Source organism: Notechis scutatus, chromosome 1 (assembly GCF_049901735.1).
Source record: "Notechis scutatus isolate UNSWTSFEM ecotype Mainland chromosome 1, rNotScu1.2, whole genome shotgun sequence".
Classification (NCBI taxonomy): Eukaryota; Metazoa; Chordata; class Lepidosauria; order Squamata; family Elapidae; genus Notechis; species Notechis scutatus.
The window spans coordinates 98,379,324-98,397,471 of NC_142009.1; the positions used below are offsets into that span (position 1 = coordinate 98,379,324).

Below are 18,148 nucleotides of genomic sequence, written 5' to 3' on the forward strand. Positions count from 1 at the left end.
AAGATTGCTTTCAATTTCAGAACTTATTATACCAAAAAATCTGGGTGCTATTTCATTGTGTGATAGAGGAGAATTTTTTTCTGAATGTGCAAATCTCCCAACAATTCTGAAATCTGCAAAATTCAGCTGAAGCCTAATTATCATTGTTTTACATTAAGTGACGCACTAGGCAAATTTCTTTTAGTTTTCCAATCTTAATGAGACCATTGAGAATTAAACTTTGGTTTCCAGTTCATTTCTGTGCTTGATAAATAATTACAAATCATATTTTAATGGTTTCAATAGACTGCACAAAGATTTGTTTAGTATTTTTTCAATTATATGTTAAAGGGGCAATATATTTAACACAATAAAATAACTGCAAATGAGAGTAATTTATGCAGGCAGGGTAGATATCTTCTCTGCTAATAATGGCAATGTTACTGTATATATGTGAATTCCCTTAATTTTTTTTTTTCAGATATTGAAGATAGGAAACACTTTTATTAAATCAAATTTAGCATCTGGAAGCAGCTGCTGGTGCAAAATGCAGCAACCCATGCATGTGCCTCAGTGTGTGCATGTTGCACATTAGCTAAATAAGCTTCGTTGGTTGATGTCTCTGGCCAATGGAAGACCATTTCCCCCTGAGCTTCAATTGGTCCCAACTTTACTGATCCTTCTAAAGGCCCTTAAGACTGATCTTTTTCCAGGCATGGGAATCATCATTTTAGTGACAATCTGGGACATGCTACATTGTTTAGATTGGTTTAGTCTCTTGATTGTTTGGGGTGTAGCTGCATTTTACAGTATGTTTTGTATTGTTTTTGCTGCTGTAAGCTGCCCATAGCTGCTATGTGATATGGGCAGTTATATAAATGAAAGAAATAAGGAATGGTAAGGAGGAGAGTGACATCATTGCACATTGCTGTTGTTATATAATTACATCACATGTACTCTTCTGACACTCTTATTTTCATTCTTTCTGACCCTTCCTTTTTTCTTTGAAGTGCTATTTTCTTATTCCTCCTCCTTTTTCTCTGTATTTTCTGCTTGATTAGAAGAAGCTCAGTCTTTCCAGAGATCTATTTTTTTTTGCTTACATAGGTTAATTAGATTAAGAGTTGCATTATATTAGGCAGAGGTTCAAAAGAAGCTGCAGAGCTTCAAGTAACCTCCCCCTGCTTTTAAAGAAGTGCATACATCCTCCATTTGACTTACATACATGTGGCTGGAGATTGTGACTAAAGGCATATTACTTGTCTTCTTCAAACATTGTCTAAAAGGGTTGGGGAACTTCTTAGAGTTATATCTATAATTCAAGTGTGGCCTGCTACTTTGATTCCTCCAACAAAATGAGTCTATGAGGGCCTTTTGTCTTTTAGATGAAAGATTGAGAAATTATGAAAGAGCACTCAGAGGTATATTAAAAAAAGGAGAGAGCTTCTGATAATTATGAAATAACACAGATTGTTCCCTCTGCTCTTATAAATAACAATAAAATATAGAGTGCAATAAAAGTAGTGTGTTTCATCTTCTAACAAATCATCATACAATCTAACAGCTTATTCAAATCCAGCCTTAAAATCATCAGATTGATTGAGTAATCACCATTGGTTGCCATAAAGTCATTGCTTGATGTTTAACATGTATAACATTAGATAGAAGCTCACAGTTTGTTCTCATTATCTATGAGTAAGGGTTTTTGTTTTAAATGAATTCTTTAAAATTAAAAGTAGAATTAGATACAGAACCATTTTGGAATAGGCAAAGGTGCTTTCCTGGATAAGGACCACTACTAAGCAGTGGTGTTGCCAACTGCTTAATATGGTTTCAAAGTGCAAATATATTTTACTAGGTTTAGGACCAGTATCAGGTAAATATAAGGCTGCTTTAAAGAGTTGTAGAAAAATGCTACACTCGTGCCTCTGTCAACTCCAATGCATTGTAGTATGGATCTTTGGGTTCCTTCGGTAATTAGTTCTTACACCAAGTAGAAACAGTAGCCTCTTGAATTGCACCACAGACAACCTGATATTTCATTAAGGCAAAAATAGAACTTGTATAAATAAATAGATAAACATAAGAGAGATAATAGATAAATAAATAAATATAGGAGATCTGATGATACAGTGATTAGAATGCAATATTGCAGGCTATCTCTGTCCATGGTCTGGAGTTTGATCTTGACAGGCTCAAGGTTGAGATAGCTTTTCATTCCTCTGAGGTCAGTAAAATGAGGACCCAGATTGTTGGGAGCAATATGCTGACATTGTAAATCACTCAGAGAATGCTTTAAAAGCACCACGGAGAGGTATAAAAGTGGTATTGCTATAAATAAATAAAGGCAAAAGGCTTTATTACAAGGCTACCTTATAAACGAGTTTAGAGATTGCAAAGCAGGAATGACCAACAATGTAAATACTTGCTTGAAATTTTATGATAAATACCCACCTGGAGCAAGTTTGTGATTCTACAAGGTAGCCCTCATTTAAGCAATCACAATTGGAACTGACAACTTAGTCCTTAAGCAAAGTGGTCGCTAAAACTGTAACTGTGTCTGTGCTTACTTCAGCTATCTTTGCTTTAGAAATCTCCAAACATTATAACTGAGGATTGATTGCAATTTTTTTTTCATTACCACTATAACTGTAAATGGTTGCTGTATGATAGAATCACTAAGCAAGGATTCAAGGAATTTTTTCCTACCATTCAATCACGTCTGATTCTTGGAACCTGCCTAGACAGGTCTCTGCAGTTTTCTTGGCAAGATTTTTTTGCAGAAGTGGTTTGCCATTGCCTTCTTCCAAAAACTGAGAAAAAGCAACTGGCCCAAGGTCACCCAGCTGGCTTGTGCCCAAGGTGGTACTAGAACTCATGATCTCCCAGTTTTTAGCCTAATGCTTTAAACACTAACCAAACTGGCTCTCTATTTCAGGTTGTATCCCATATAGATTTTTGTTGACCCATATTTCTGTCCCTGATCTTGTTTCCAAGATCAGGAAGGAGTAGCAAAATGATCTTTACTGAAGCAAGTGATAATTAAAAATATATTTTAAAAATATTTTTTTTGCTTCTCAGAATCAGGGAGTTGAATAAATTCTAAAATCATAATTAAAAAATGGCAGTGGTTGATCAGTTTGAAATACAGCAGCCTGGAAAGCAGGATACAAAAAATTCCATAGGTCAGTGACCAGCTGTTGGAGGGATGGATGCTGTGGCTATTTGGAATTGAAGTTGTCACTAAATGAGAACAAAGCATTGCAGACCACTGTCCTGAAGGGCTTAAGATGGATCAAGTAAAAAAGAAAAACATGAAGAACAGCTGGAAAAAATAAGTATGGAATATACTAGGCATGGATGGAAGATGACATCATCTGTTGCTGTTATTCAGGAAACAGTGGGTGGCCTATATTCTTGGTGGGACAAACAGAGAATGTAGATCTGTCCTAAGTGTTCATATTCTCAGTTTTTAATATCTTCCTTAAGGCTAAAATATCCTTTAGATCAATTTTCTACTCGATCATTTTTGGAGTTATCCCTGCTTATTGTCACCTTTTCTGAGTTGTGTTCAGGCATTATGTTCAGTTATCGTTTGCTGACAAGCCATCATAGCCTGATTCATATATTATACTACACCAAACCAAACAGACCACTGTACAGCTTAGCACAGGGGTGTCAAACTTCATTTCATTGAGGGCTGCATCAAGGCTGTGGTTGACCTCAGGGGTGGGGTGGGTGGATGTGGCCAACTGGGTGGGTGTAGCCAGCTTGACGCTACTCCCCAAACTGTTGGCATGTTTTCTCTTCTCATTGGGTAGACCGGGCCAATGCCACGCTGGCCCTATCTTTCCTTTTTGCACTGGACAGACCAAGCTGATCTTTCCTCTTCACATTGGGTAGTCCAGGACACCCCACAGGCCAGATCCGACCACATCGCAGGCCAGATACAGCCTGTGGGCCTTGAGTTTGATACCCCTGGCTTAGCACAATCTTCCCCTTGATGCTCTGTTGATTATATTTAATTTCTACAATTTTCAGTAATAACCATGCTTTCTGGGAGATCTTTGGAAGATGCAGTTTATCTTGATGTGAGAATTTACTTTATTACGTGTAATAGTAATGAGAGGAAATAGCTCCTTTCCCCAAATGAACCTATGAATAGCAGGAGAATTAGCTTGCTAAACATTTATTATTTTTCTGTGCTGGCAGAAATGCTAACCTGACAATAACTATCAAGATTAGAATAACTATTCTTATTTTAATTTGGGTGACTTGAACATTAGAGGCAGAGATAGGTTTGTGAAGTTTTGCACATGTATAGGTGTCCATTTCCAACCACAGCAATGACAAAAAGGCAATGCATGTATTAGGATGTTGTGATGCAAGCTGTATACTTTAATATTTGTATCATCATGTTGCCCAAAATGCATAAGAGGCAGAGTTTGCATTGACATGTCCCAATGAACATTTTATCTCTTTACTCCTACTCAGTTCCATCAGTACTTATAATCACACAGTGACTTGCCTGCCTAGTGCAAAGTTGGGAGTTTTTACACATTGTTTAAATAAACAGACAAACAGTGTGAGGAATAAGGCAATGATCCCAGTCTCCTTTGACACTAGTGACATTGGAAAATGCAGCTAGCCTGTCCTGAAAAATCAAATTCAGGCTGCTGGATAACAAATCGAAGCCTAGAAATTAGAAAGTTCATTACATTCTTAGAATGCTACCTGCTCTACTCATAGGAACAAGTAGACAGGCAGAGCTCAAGGCTATCAACGTGTTGATGAAATATAGTACCCAGTGGAAAGATTCACATTTGACAGGCCTTGGGGAACGTTTCTGGACAAACAAAATTGGAGAGATGGAGTCTCCTTCAACTGAAGTGGAATCAAACTACTGACACTTAACCTCAACATGCTGCCAACGCAGCTTTGAAGTAATCCCCTGGGAGAAAGTTAACAGGGGCTAAGCAGCATCAAGTTTGGAAGGGTGAGATATTTCAGAAAAATAATATAAGGCAATGTATTGTTGGTACATGTCACCAGACAGAACTGTCTAGTATGTATAAATGTTCTTCAAATTTATGTTGTAAAAAAGCTAGAAAATTTCAGACTCAATCACATATAATAATTGAGAAAATAATAAAAAATTAAAGATGAGTACACAACCTAAATCAGAGAGTTTAAGGGACTGATGGAGAAGTAGATGAGGGGAAAACCATGGAACTTTGTTTTTATATACACAGTTGTAATGTAAATCACTGCAGTTGTTAACTTAGTAATATGGTTGTTAAGTGAATCTAGCTTCCCTATTGACTTTGCTTGTAAGAAGGTGATCACATGACCAAAGGATACTACAATCATCATAAATATGAGTCAGTTGCTAAGTGTCTGAATTTTCATCACACAACTATGGGAATGCTGCAATGGGCATGTGAAAAATGGTCATAACTCACTTTTTTCAGTGTCATTGTAACTTTGAATGGTCACTAAATGAACTATTGTAAGTCGAGAACTACCTGTATCACATTATAAGAAAGGATCGGCAAAATCCAGGAAGTTAACCAACATAGATTAGTTGTAGTGTCCAGGAAACTTTAAAAATAGAAAGGCTTCCTTCAGGAAATAAAAAAGTTGTTATTTATATGTATCATAATTAGAAGCCCAAACTGTTAGAAAAAGAATACTGTAAATAATAATCATTAAATATGCACTGTGGGAAATGTTGTGGACTTCTTTCAATGTATTTGAAAGAATACATGATTTTCCCCTCATCTACTTATCTATCAGTCCCTTAAACTCTCTGATTTAGGTTGTGTACTCATCTTTAAAATTTTATTATTTTCTCAATTATCATGAGATTGAGTGAAATACATTGACCTCACCCTATTCCTAAGAGGTCTGTAAGGGGCGTGCATAAGTGCACCATCATGCCTACCGTCCCTGTCCTATTGTCCCATTTATTTGTACCTATTTCCTGTATTCTTACTCATTTTTATACTTATACCTATTATCTTGTAAGTGATTGACAAATCAAAATAAATAAATAAAATAAATATTTGAAATAGACAATTTGCTGTGAAACCAAGAGAGATTCAGGAAATTTTAGTTTTTTCAATTTAATGCTTTTTCTGAATGAAACGGTAATTATACAAGAAATAATTAAGTGTATGCTGAAGGAAAGTCAGTATAAATCCTGCTTCACCCACCAACCTTCTAGAGCTGTTTGAGAGAATCAGCAGGCTCTTGGATGAAGGTAAAACACAAAAGCGACTGTGAAGAGTTGAAAAAATAACTCTTTAAATGGGTGAATGGTGAACCAAAAGATCCAGCAGGGCTACTCTAATGCTGTAGTCTCATTATAACTTATATCAAAACTAACTCCTCAGAAGAGGTATTCTTTTTTTTTTGAAAAAGTTTTTTTATTTTTTATTTACAATAATTCCATCTTTCATTTCAAACTGTGTGTTGACTGGGTACACATATCTTGTGCTTACAATTATAATTAATACTTTTCTTACTAATATAGCAATAATCACATTTTCTTATAGCTATTATTTGATATATCTATTATTATTTAATAATCTTAACTTGTTTCTCTATATATTCATCTAATCCATTTTAATTTGTTTGATTTTCCAACCATTGATAAAATAAATCCTATATCATGTAATATTCCATTTCTTCTTTTTCGTTGATTACCAATGTTAACCTATTCATCTCTGCACATTCAAATGTTTTCTCAATTACTTTTCCCTCTATCGGTATCATATCGCTTTTCCAATTCTGAGCAAATAAGTTCTAGCTTCTGTTAATGCATGTATAATTAAATATGTTTAGAAGAGGTATTCTTTTAAATCAGTTAATTAATTCTTTCTATTTTGTATTTAGGACAGTCCATAAACAAACTCACCACGGATCCATTTAGAATCATGCATGGTGCTGTGGAAGAGAGCACCAATTCCATTTATGGCTTTCTCTCTTTACTGTCTGACCTCATATTTGAAGATGAAGATGAGAATGGAAAAGGTAAGTTTAAGTTAGGCTGTTGATTTGATTTATCTTGCTACACCTTTTTTTTAAAGCAAAAATTAATATGAAATGTCACTCAGAGAACTAAAGTTTACTAAATAGCCAGCATAGTTCCTTTTTCTTCTTTTTGTAGAATGAAGTCATGCACTGTTAGAGGAAGAATGTCAGAATTAAAATGTTAGCATTATTTTCAGCCTTGCTCTAAAATATACAAAAATGGTAGAACTACAGGACAAATATGCTACCAAGGAATTAGCTTCAGCAGTCCTATTCATAAGTCTTACATTTTAATTTTGTGTGAGAGAGGAATATTTGAGCAACAGCAATTCTAAATGGACATTGGATGCTTTCAAATCTAAGAACGTTCAGTTGTCCCACCTTACATTTTGTATTAATCAGTCGGTGTCAGAGCTGCTGGCATCCACAATAACATTTCAGTCCAACTGAAAGAAAATCTGAATGCTAATATGCTACCTGTGGTCTTGTCAACATATACATTGGCAGTAGTTTGGGAAAACTGCATAACTAAGTCCAACAACTCAAAGAGACTTTTGATGGTTTTGTCTAAACAACAGTCCATGTTATGGGCTTGGGGAGCTTGGGATGTGATAGGGCCTTTTTTTCCCTTTTAAAGTAATTTAAAAATTGGTTATGTGCCAGTCCTCGTGAACTTCTAATGAAACTCACAAATAAATGGCTTAACAGCTCAGAATTAGCTTCTTTTTAAATGATTTCGCCATAGCAGATTTTTTTTCCTATGGCATAGTATTAATTATTGTTTAGACATAATAATAAAACAGTGCATATTTGAGGCTCATGGTAATACAGTTTCTAATTTCTAGCCAAAATGTATCACTTGATAGTTAGCTGTGACAGTGAGGGGTCTGTAGTGGCAAGGTTCTTGAGTGAAAATGGAAATTTTTGTGTATGCATATTATATATGGATATACATGTATAGGTCGCTTATCTACTACTTGGGTTAAAGTACAGCAGGGGTCCTTAACCCCCGATTTGAGGACCACCACTGGTCCGCAGCATGCGAGAAACCAGGCCACGCAAATAAGCAAAACCTCATCCGTGGGATGTTGGCAACACACAAAACCACACCCTCTTGAGCCTGAGGAAAAACCTCTCTCCATGTAACACTGCTCCTGACAAGGACATTTGATAGTTTGAAGTAGCATATAATTTGGACCACTGCTGAGATCTTCGATTAGTACCATCTGCAAATACTAACCATTATGTTGTTTTACCATGGGGTTCCAATTCTTGATAGAGTGTCAGATCATTTACCCATGTTACTGAAGAGAAATGCAACTCTCTAGTCCCTTTTAAACAAGAATTGTCATGTAAGATTTTTTAGTTGTGACAAAAAAGTGTAAAATTGTAGTAGCAAAACATAGAGTTACTGAGAGAATTTCAGTTCCCATTTACATCCTATATTTTATTTCAAAAAGAATTGAAAAGAATTATATTCTTTCTCAAAAACCCTATATTAAATATAATGCAGCAATACTTTCAAAAGCCTGTAATTTCTAATTAAAAATGTGTACATTATAGTAATAATGTTCATAAGAGCTCAGAACCGAAGCAGATTATAATTCTAAACGTTTGAACATTCTTTTATGTTTTTTGGAAACCATATATTACCTATACCAATTAGAAATTCCAAAAGAGGGAAGATACTAGAAGTCTTTCTATTTTAAAGGCTTCATTTAAAGATATTTTTCTTTTAAATAGAAGAACTGTCATGGTCATTATTAGGAACAGGCAATAGTTTGCATTTCAAAACATTAGGGAATACAAACAGCACCTCTATGATATTCTTTAATGCTGCTTCATCTTTCTCCAGGATCACTCATATACAGTATATATGTGTGTATGTGTGTGTGTGTGTGTGTGCGCGCGCACACATATGTATGTATATATGTGTATGTGAATGTATGTATGTATGTATGTGATTTTGTTTTTGTGGATCAGGTATCAATCAGTATTTTGGTCAGGGTGCATAGTTCAGTCTAATTACCAGAACCAAATGCCTGGCAGACAAGGCACACATAAAGACTGAACTATGCACCCTGATCAAAATACTGATTGATACCTGATCCACAAAAACACACTGAAGCACAATAGAGACCCAGAAGATGAACAAACCTATGGAACAGATGTCCTGCCCTACATAAGAGGAACAACAGACAAAATTAGCAAGATACTACGCAGGCATCACATCAAGACTGCCTTCAAAACAGACAAAAAAATAGCAGCCATCCTAAGAAACCCCAAAGATAAAATTGACCTAGAAAACCAAGGCATATATGAAGTACCCTGCACACCATGCCCTGCCACATACATAGGACAAACCAACAGAAGGATAAGTACCGTATATACTCGAGTATAAGTCGACCCGAATATAAGCCGAGGCACCTAATTTTACCACAAAAACTGGGAAAACTTATTGACTTGAGTATAAGCCGAGGGTGGGAAATGCAGCAGCTACTGGTAAATTTCAAAAATAAAAATAATTAATTTGGGAAACGATCTCACTACACGAAAGGTTTAATTGATTCACTAACCCAAAAGAAGAAGATGATGATGACAGCGGGAGGCAGGAGTCACTCTCTTCCCCTCCCCTCGGAGGCCCCCTGAGTCAGGAGTCGCTACCGCCGGCGCGGCCCCAGTCCCGCATCGCCTCGGGAAGGGAAAGGCAAAAAGGAAGAGCCGTGGCAGCGCTTTGCAACGGCAGCAGCGGAACCGGAGGCTCAGGCTCAGTGGCTCCTGGTTTTGTCCCAAGGCAACGCGGGACCGGAGCCGCACTGGCGGCAGCAACTCCTGACAGCCCCAGCTGGACACCTGAGTGGAGCCCGGGCGGAACTGCCTGTTGCCGCCGTGGGTGCTGCTGCGGGCACCCGGCTGCCCAAGTAAAGAACAGGGCGGCGCCGGACCATCGGAGAAGCGGAGCAAAGCCGGAGACCAGCAGCCGCCTCCCTCGGTGCAGAAAGCCTCCCCCAACCAGCCGGCCGGTCTCCTCCTCCTCGGCCACACAGAACAAACAGGCAGAGAAGGAGGAGAGCAGCTGGCCAGCCGGGAGAGGCCTCCCGTGCTGCGAAAGAGGCAGCCAACGATCTCCGGCGCCGCCCTGCTCCACGCGTTGGCTGCTCGGACTTGCCGGGCCCGGCACATAGAACAGGGCGGCGCCGGATGTTGGAGAAGCTGAGCGGAGCCGGAGATCATTAGCCGCTTCTTTCGCAGCACAAGAAGCCTCCCCCAACTGGCCAGCTTCTCTGCCTGCTTGTTCTTATGGCCGAGGGGGAGACGACCAGCCAGCTGGTTGGGGGAAGCTTTCTTCGCCGAAAGGCAGCTACTAATCTCCGGCTTTGCTCCGCTTCTCCAATGGTCCGGCACCACCCTGTTCTTCTTGTGCTGCGAAAGAGGCGGCTAATGATCTCTGGCGCCGCCCTGTTCTATGTGCTGGCTGCTCGGACTTGCCGGGCCCAGCACATAGAACAGGGCGGCGCTGGATGTTGGAGAAGCCGAGCGGAGCCGAAGCCACCTCGGCTCGCATTGTTTTCTGAGCCTGCGAGCCTAGAGCCAGGGCGCTTTCATTGCATGGCGGAGCTTCTTGTCTCGGGAAAAACCGGGCGTCATTGCTGCCCCCTGAGGGGAGGGTGATTCTGGGCTGCGCGATTGGGGGACTTCGTGGCTTTGGGTGGGAGCAAGGATGGACGGAGTCCGTGAAGTGGGGCTTGCCTGCCCTTGCTGGCTGCCTCTGCTTCCTTAGGGGCGGGGAAGGGGGCTCATCTGGACCAAGGGTGAGTCTCCCCATCAGTTTCCCCTGAAGGATCTTCCGTCGCTTTTGCCTTCTCCCTACATCTTCCCTCTGTTAAAATTCCGCCCCCACACACACACACTTATTTTCGGGCGAATAGATTTCGTGTCTGAGCATTCTCACATGATGGTGGGTCTTTCCCCCCCCTAAAAATAGTTAAAAAAAGAAAAAATATATCCTCATGCAAGAACTTTTCTGCTTCCGATTACCCCCATGCTTAAAAGTTGTGAAGGAAACACGGAAGCAGGGAAGCGCCTGCCCAGCTCCGGAGCTCCACACCATTTTTTTTTCAGAGGGGAATCTGACTCGAGTATAAGCTGAGGGGGGTTTTTTCAGCACAAAAAATGGGCTGAAAAACTCGGCTTATACTCGAGTATATACGGTACCTGCCTTGAAGAACACAATAATGCAATAAAAAAGCTGGAACACACTTCCTCACTAGTCCAACATATGAAAACCACAGGTCATAGCATCGACTTCAATGGCACCAAAACCCTAGCTACTATAGAAATCCCCGGCTACAGAATCATCAGAGAAGCCATAGAAATTGATAAAAGACCTAATAGTATGAATAGAAGAGATGACTCCACCAGACTATCAATCATCTGGAAGCCTGCACTCACAAACAAAAAAATCTCTATACCACAATCCAGGCAAGCATCTGGACACAAACAGACCCCTCCCCTAATACCTCCAGCCCAAACATGCCCCAGCCAGCTACCCAAATAAAACCTAGCTTCCTAATAAATAATTATTGGCCATTCACAAGAAACCAAGCTGCACTAAGAAACCCCAATGCATAAAACACAATGTTGCCAACCAATCAAGAACACAGCAACTTGAAGACCAATAAAAACAGACCTAGGATGAGGAAAAAAACTATTCAAATAAACCAGAAAGCCAGCACCAAATTCAAACAAAAAACGGCTGCCAAGCCTGACACAAGATTAAAAAGAACCCAATAACAAGCCTGAGGATGGCAGGTGAGATTCTGCCGAAATGTTGCTATAATAAAAGCACAGATATTAAGACGTGGGAAAATACCTGAAGAAACCTAAATACCATACATATAAATACCCCCAAAAACATAAGAAAACACACACACACACACACACGTTGAAGTACTGTTTAGGAATTATATTTGAAGTAGCCCTGGTAATGATAGCAACCTTTAACAATTCGATACACTCCAATTATATTAGATTGCAATTCAATGACATCTGGAAATTATGAAAAAATATCATTCAGTTTATCTGAAAGGTCAAAGGTCCCAGACAGGAAGTGTTTGACCTCAATGTTCATTTGTTCCAATTACCTGTAGTCAACTAATAATACAGGTCAAAATCTCAAAGTTAAGGGATTTTTGGAGGCCTTTTATTTAATTAGAGCTTTTCAAACTCCTAAACAATTGTAGGATGTATATGGGCAACCAGGGCTAGGTCAAGCAAAAAAGGCCCAGCTTCCTCAAATAATAAAAAAGAGCCAAAATATTGCCACCATATCATCTGAGGCTGTCAGGACAAATAAAAAGTATGATAGAGGCAAGCATGTATCACTGGGTTAATGGAGTGAAACCAGATTTGGCACAATAGATGCTATTGGAATGGAAAATATTGAAATTGCAATGAAAAAAAATCTATTTGGTGCTTGGGCAAACTTGAATTCAATGTATAAACTCATATTTGTCCATTCCTATCTCAGATCACAATCATTTCCATAAATCCTGATATGCTCATAAAAAATAGCAATACAAAAATCTCAAAATGGAGCTTCTTTTCTTTTATCTTTTTCATTTACCAGTCATAACGCTTGAATGCATTTAAATATGAAAATAATCTAGCATGGAATAAGAATGCAACTAGATTATTGTTCTGCTATTCATTTTATTCTGCTTATTATTTCTCTCTTGGCTTAGGTGAAGGAGAGCCGTACCTGAAAGTAAAAGGTTTGTTGATTTTTATAAAGAATCACATGCATTGTGCGATTAAGTGGGTATTAGGGCAGAAACAATGCAGCAGCTTTGTACTGCCAGGGCTTTGCTAATTATGCATCTTCCTGCTAATTGCACATTTCTTCTCTGGATAACTATCATTTGAAAGCCATGCAGAATAGTCAGCTCCTGGATAGGAAGTTGTATGCCTGAATAACTAAAGGAGTTATCCACTAAAGTTAAAAGCCTGAGTAAGTTGCCACTGCCCTAAACAACTTGTTTTGTTTTTTGATAAAATTCCTGTACCTTTAACAGCTGTGTGATATTTAAATATGGATGGGGTGGGGTGGGGAAACATTTTCCAAACACTACTTTTATATTTGGAACAATTGAATATGAATTCTTTAAGAATCAAGGAAAGTAGCTTCTTGCCCCTATTTAAATAATATTATTTCAGAAGATCATTGATCTAGGAAAACTGACTTCTTAAATATTCTCTTTATGGAAATCTAGTTGATCAAGTTGACTTTCCCCAAATGAGGGAGCCTTTCTCATCAGATTTTTGTCTTACATTTTATAAGTACATTACAAAGAGCTGAACAGAGACTGAAATGGCATGGAGCTTAGCACATTTACCTACATTGTGTTTCCTTTGCAACTAGGACTTTCTTCTTAAACTTATGAAGTTCTACCAAAGCTAATGCAAAAAATGGAAAAGAGGCAAATAAGGCTGCTCATTCAATGGAGCCAATGGCTTTGTTTGAATGTAGTGCTTCCATTTTAAATTCTGACACCTAGGGTAGTTTTTTTTTTATTGAAGGACACTGTAAAAATTAATGGCATTGCATTTTGTATAAGAGATGCAGCTACTATCAGAGTAATAATGATGGATAAGGATTTATTACTTGAAAATATTCTTATTAATTGTGAAAAAAACAACAGATATTTGTTCCTCACTTGGAACAAATTATGAAGTCCCTGGCCCTGATGGAATCAGTTTTCTATGGAGGAGAAACTTAGCAGCTTTCCGTTCATTTCCTTCAAAATGGAGGAAAGTGCTCTGGTATCCAGTTCTTCCCATATCCAGTGAAATAGCTTTTGTCCTAACAGGATGAACTGTATGAACAAGGGGGGAAAGGAATGTTTACATGGAATTGGTCAGGTTTAGCTATAAAGTGGGATCAGTGAAATTCTTCAAACTCATAAACTGGTGAAGATAGTGATTCAACAGAACCTGTATATGCCATTGTACTTAAAATTATAGTGCTCCATCACTGAAGTTTTTAAGAAGTGACAGGCAGCCTGGTTTCCATAGTGATGTCCTATTGAATCAGCAGTCAGCATTAAAGAAACCAGTTTAGTTTAGTCTAGTCATTAAGGCATCAGGCCAGAACCTGGGAGAGTTGTGAGTTCTAGTCCTTCCTTAGCAATGAAAGCTGACTAGATGACTTCAGGCCAATCTTTCTCCTTCTCAGTCCAATTCCTCTCACAGGGTTGTGGTTGTGGGGAAAAGAGGAGGGAGGGAGGAGTATTACATATGATAATTGCCTTATTTATAAAAAACAATATAGTTGACATTAAAAATAATGAATAGAACCAGTTACTTGGAAGCTCATCCTATTCAGACAGAAGTTAGGCCCTTCCTTAATTTTGTCAGAATTTCTTTTTTTAAAAAAATTGTTTAAGATTGCAGAAGAATGCCTTTCAAATTCACTAGTAACTTTGTGTTTTTTTCCTCCCATGCAGAAGAAATTCAACCACCAGTCAAAAAGAAAGGTGAGCAAATTTAAGAACAAATTAGGTTTCATCTTTTATCTTAACATTGAATGGCAGCTTGTAAGGCATCCAAAAAGTATCCATGATATCAATCACTCGAAGACGTTATCTCTCCAATTGATTTATTAGAAACAGATCTGGCATGTCAAAAGCAATTTCCCAAGTGAAAGTTTTTTCGCGCGTTACACAGACTCCACCTTCTCTCCTCCCACTTCTACACTTCATAAATCACGAGAACCAATTAACTGCAACTGGAAATTCTTAATACGATATACAGAATAACCTTGAACTTTTCAACTCCTCTAACTCTCTAAAAAAATGTGGCAGCTGAATTTCAAAGCTGACAGGCATCCCCCCCTTGAAAACTACTTCTCCTAAAAGAAAAGGAAAAAAACCACATACAGGGGTTAATACATTGTCCTTAACCCCCTCTCCCCCTTCCCACGAGGACCCTTCGGTTTGTGGGGAAAATCCTCATGGAATTGGTTAACCAATTGATCAGCATGAACATCCCAATTCTTTACCCAAGTAGCATCTGAGAAGGGATATCCTTTCCATAAGACCAAATATTACAATCGGCCACGGTGTAATCTAGAATCGAGAATTTTTTGAATCTCATAATGTGTTTCCCTATGTACCATTAAAAGTTTAGGGGAGCAATTGGCAGTGGTCTTATCATCGATGTAGTAGCTGGTTTTAGTAAACTATAATGGAATACCGGATGAATTTTCCCTAATAGTCGAGGAAGACTTAATTGGACAGTGACCGGATTGATTATCTTTGAAATTGGGAACGGACCCAAGAATTTTGGAACCAGCTTTTTACTGGGCAGTTTCAACCTAAGATACTTGGTTGACAAATATACTTTGTCCCCTACTTTAAAAGGCGGTTGAAGGGATCTATGTTTATCCGCCTGTTTTTTATAATTTTTTGCAGCTTCAGTCAAAGTTTTTTTTGTATCTTCCCATCCTTTCTTTAATGAGTTCATCCATTCTGTTAGAGACATGGATGAGGGAGGTTGTCTAGGTAACTCTGGCATCGGGACAAAATCTAATTCCAGTGTTGATTTGGAATGGAGTTAATCCCGTGCTGCTATGTACTGCATTATTGTAAGCAAGCAACCTCTGCAAAAGGTAATAACTCAGCCCAATTTTCTTGTTGATAATTTATATAGCATCTAATGTATTGTTCAATCATGGCGTTAGCCCTCTCCGCTGCTCCGTTACAAGCAGGATGGAAAGCTGAGGATAACCCTTGAGAGGAGCCAATGGATTTCAGAAATTCCCTCCAAAATTTTGCAGTAAATTGTACCCCTCTGTCTGATATTACTCTACAAGGTACTCCATGTAGTCTATAGATATGTTTCACGAACAGCTTTACAAGTTTTTTCGCAGATGGAAGTATTTTGCAGGCTATAAAATGGGCCTGTTTAGAGAATAAGTCAATTATAGTCCAAATGATCGTATTCCCTTCACTCTTAGGTAATTCAACAATAAAGTCCATTGCAATCTCTTCCCAAGATTGGGTTGGTTCAGCAACTTGTTGCAGGAGGCCAGGGGTTTTTTCAGTTCTGTGTTTCATTGTGGCACAAATTGAGCAACTTTTTACATAGTCCTCGACATCAGGTTTCATTTTTGGCCACCAGAACTCTCTTCTCAGTAAATGTAGGGTTTTTAGGAATCTGAAGTGGCCTCCCAGCCGGGAGTCGTGGCTACCCTTTAGTACCAGTAGTCTTAGGATTGTGGGTACATAAAGCTTAGTCCCTTTCCAAGCTAATCCATCATTCATTGTCAACTCGGTTTGATGGTCCAGGAACCAAGGGTTGGTCAATAGGGCCATTTTCAATTCTGTAGTCAGCTTATCTTCCAGGTATTTAGGGTTGCAGTTGGCTTGGGCTCGAGTGGTCACTTGGCCTGCCAATTGAGCTTCTGAAATTAAGGCTTGTAGTATTTCCTCTTGGTGGCTGTCAAACTGAGGTTTTCTGGACAGAGTGTCCACCAGTACGTTTTGCCTTACGGGGATATATTTAATGTTAAAGTTGAATTGCTTGAAATATTGGGCCCAGCGGACTTGTTTGGACGATAATCTCCTAGGAGTCTTTAGAGCCTTGAGGTTCTTATGATCAGTCCATACCTCAAAGGCCTCTGGCACCTCAACTAGAAAATGCCTCCAAGTCAACAAAGCCCATCGTACGGTGAATGTTTCTTTCTCCCAGACTGCCCACCTTCACTCTGTGTCTGTCAGCTTTTTAGACACATAAGCACAAGGCATCGGCCTTGAGAGTCCTTTTGCAGCAAAACAGCTGCCACCGCTACATCACTTGCATCCATTTGGACAATAAAAGGTTTGGTCACATCTGGGTGCTGGAGGATGGGCTCAGCTGTGAAAAGGCGCTTTAAGGCCTCAAAAGTCCATAGTCCAAGCCAGGGGTTGACGGCTTTGGTTTGGTGGGTGATGGGCCCATTTTTAACAGCTCCATAGTGGGAGGGCAACTTCAGCAAAGGATGGAATGAATTGTCTATAGAAGTTGGCAAACCCCAAGAAATGTTGAAGTTGTTTTCAGATTGTGGGGGGTTGCCAGTCCAGCACCACTTTCACCTTTCCGGGGTCCATTTCAATCCCCAGGTTGGATATTCGGTAGCCTAAGTAGTCCAACGACTCTTTGTGGAATTCACATTTTGAGAGTTTCACATATAATTTGGTGGCTAGAAGTTTTTCTAGAACTTGTCGGACTAATTGAACATGTTCTTCCATGGTTTCACTGAAGATAAGGGTGTCACCCAGATACACAAAGACCCCCTGGTAAAAGTGCGGGTGTAACACCTCATTGATGAGCTGCATAAACACTGCAGGAGCCCCCTGAAGTCTGAAAGGCATGAGTTTGAATTGGAAGCTACCCAGAGGGCAGTTAAAAGCAGTTTTCCACTCATCTCCTTCTTTGATGCGGACCCGGTAGTAAGCTTCCCTGAGATCTAGCTTGGTGAATATCTTGCCCTTCGACAGGTGGTTCAATAAGTCCTTCATAAGGGGGAGAGGGTACATGTTTTTGATGCATACAGCGTTCACGCCTCTAAAGTCAACACACAATCTCAACCCGCCATCTTTCTTCTTGAACAACACAGGGGCAGCTAGTCTTGATTTGGCAGGCTCAATAAAACCTCATTCCAAATTGCTATTGATGTATTTCTTTAATTCAGTCATTTCAGCAGGCGTCATGGAATACATCTTTGGTTTTGGTAATTTCACCTCGGCCTCTAATTCTATGGCACAATCAGTGGCTCGATGGGGAGGTAAGACATTACACTCTTCTTCACTGAATGCTTCAGCCAAGTCTTTGTATTGGTCGGGTACCTGGGGGTTGTCTGGGAGAAGGTGGGATGCCATGGATGCTGGCTCAGGGTCTGGGTTCAAGCTGACTGGTGGCTTTGTAGTGGGTGTAGAGGGGGCAATGGGCCCGGTCCAATGAGGATTTTTCTGAATCCATCCTCCCGTTTGATCATCGGGGCCCATTTGTCTAGCCAAGCAAGTCCCAGTATGATTGATTCCTGGGGGCCACTATGAAGCATATGAGTTCGCGATGGGGCCCTAATTCTATCTTG

At 39.4% G+C, this 18,148-nt stretch overlaps 1 protein-coding gene across 1 annotated transcript in view; it reads left to right on the plus strand.

Moving 5' to 3' along the window:
• Window positions 1-18,148, plus strand: part of TRDN (triadin) — a 254,804-nt gene that overhangs the window by 15,622 nt on the left and 221,034 nt on the right. The window contains exons 3-5 of the mRNA XM_087972568.1: window positions 6,877-7,014; window positions 12,759-12,788; window positions 14,520-14,549. Of these exons, the coding sequence (XP_087828694.1) occupies window positions 6,877-7,014; window positions 12,759-12,788; window positions 14,520-14,549 (198 nt within the window). The remainder of the gene's footprint in view (window positions 1-6,876; window positions 7,015-12,758; window positions 12,789-14,519; window positions 14,550-18,148) is intronic.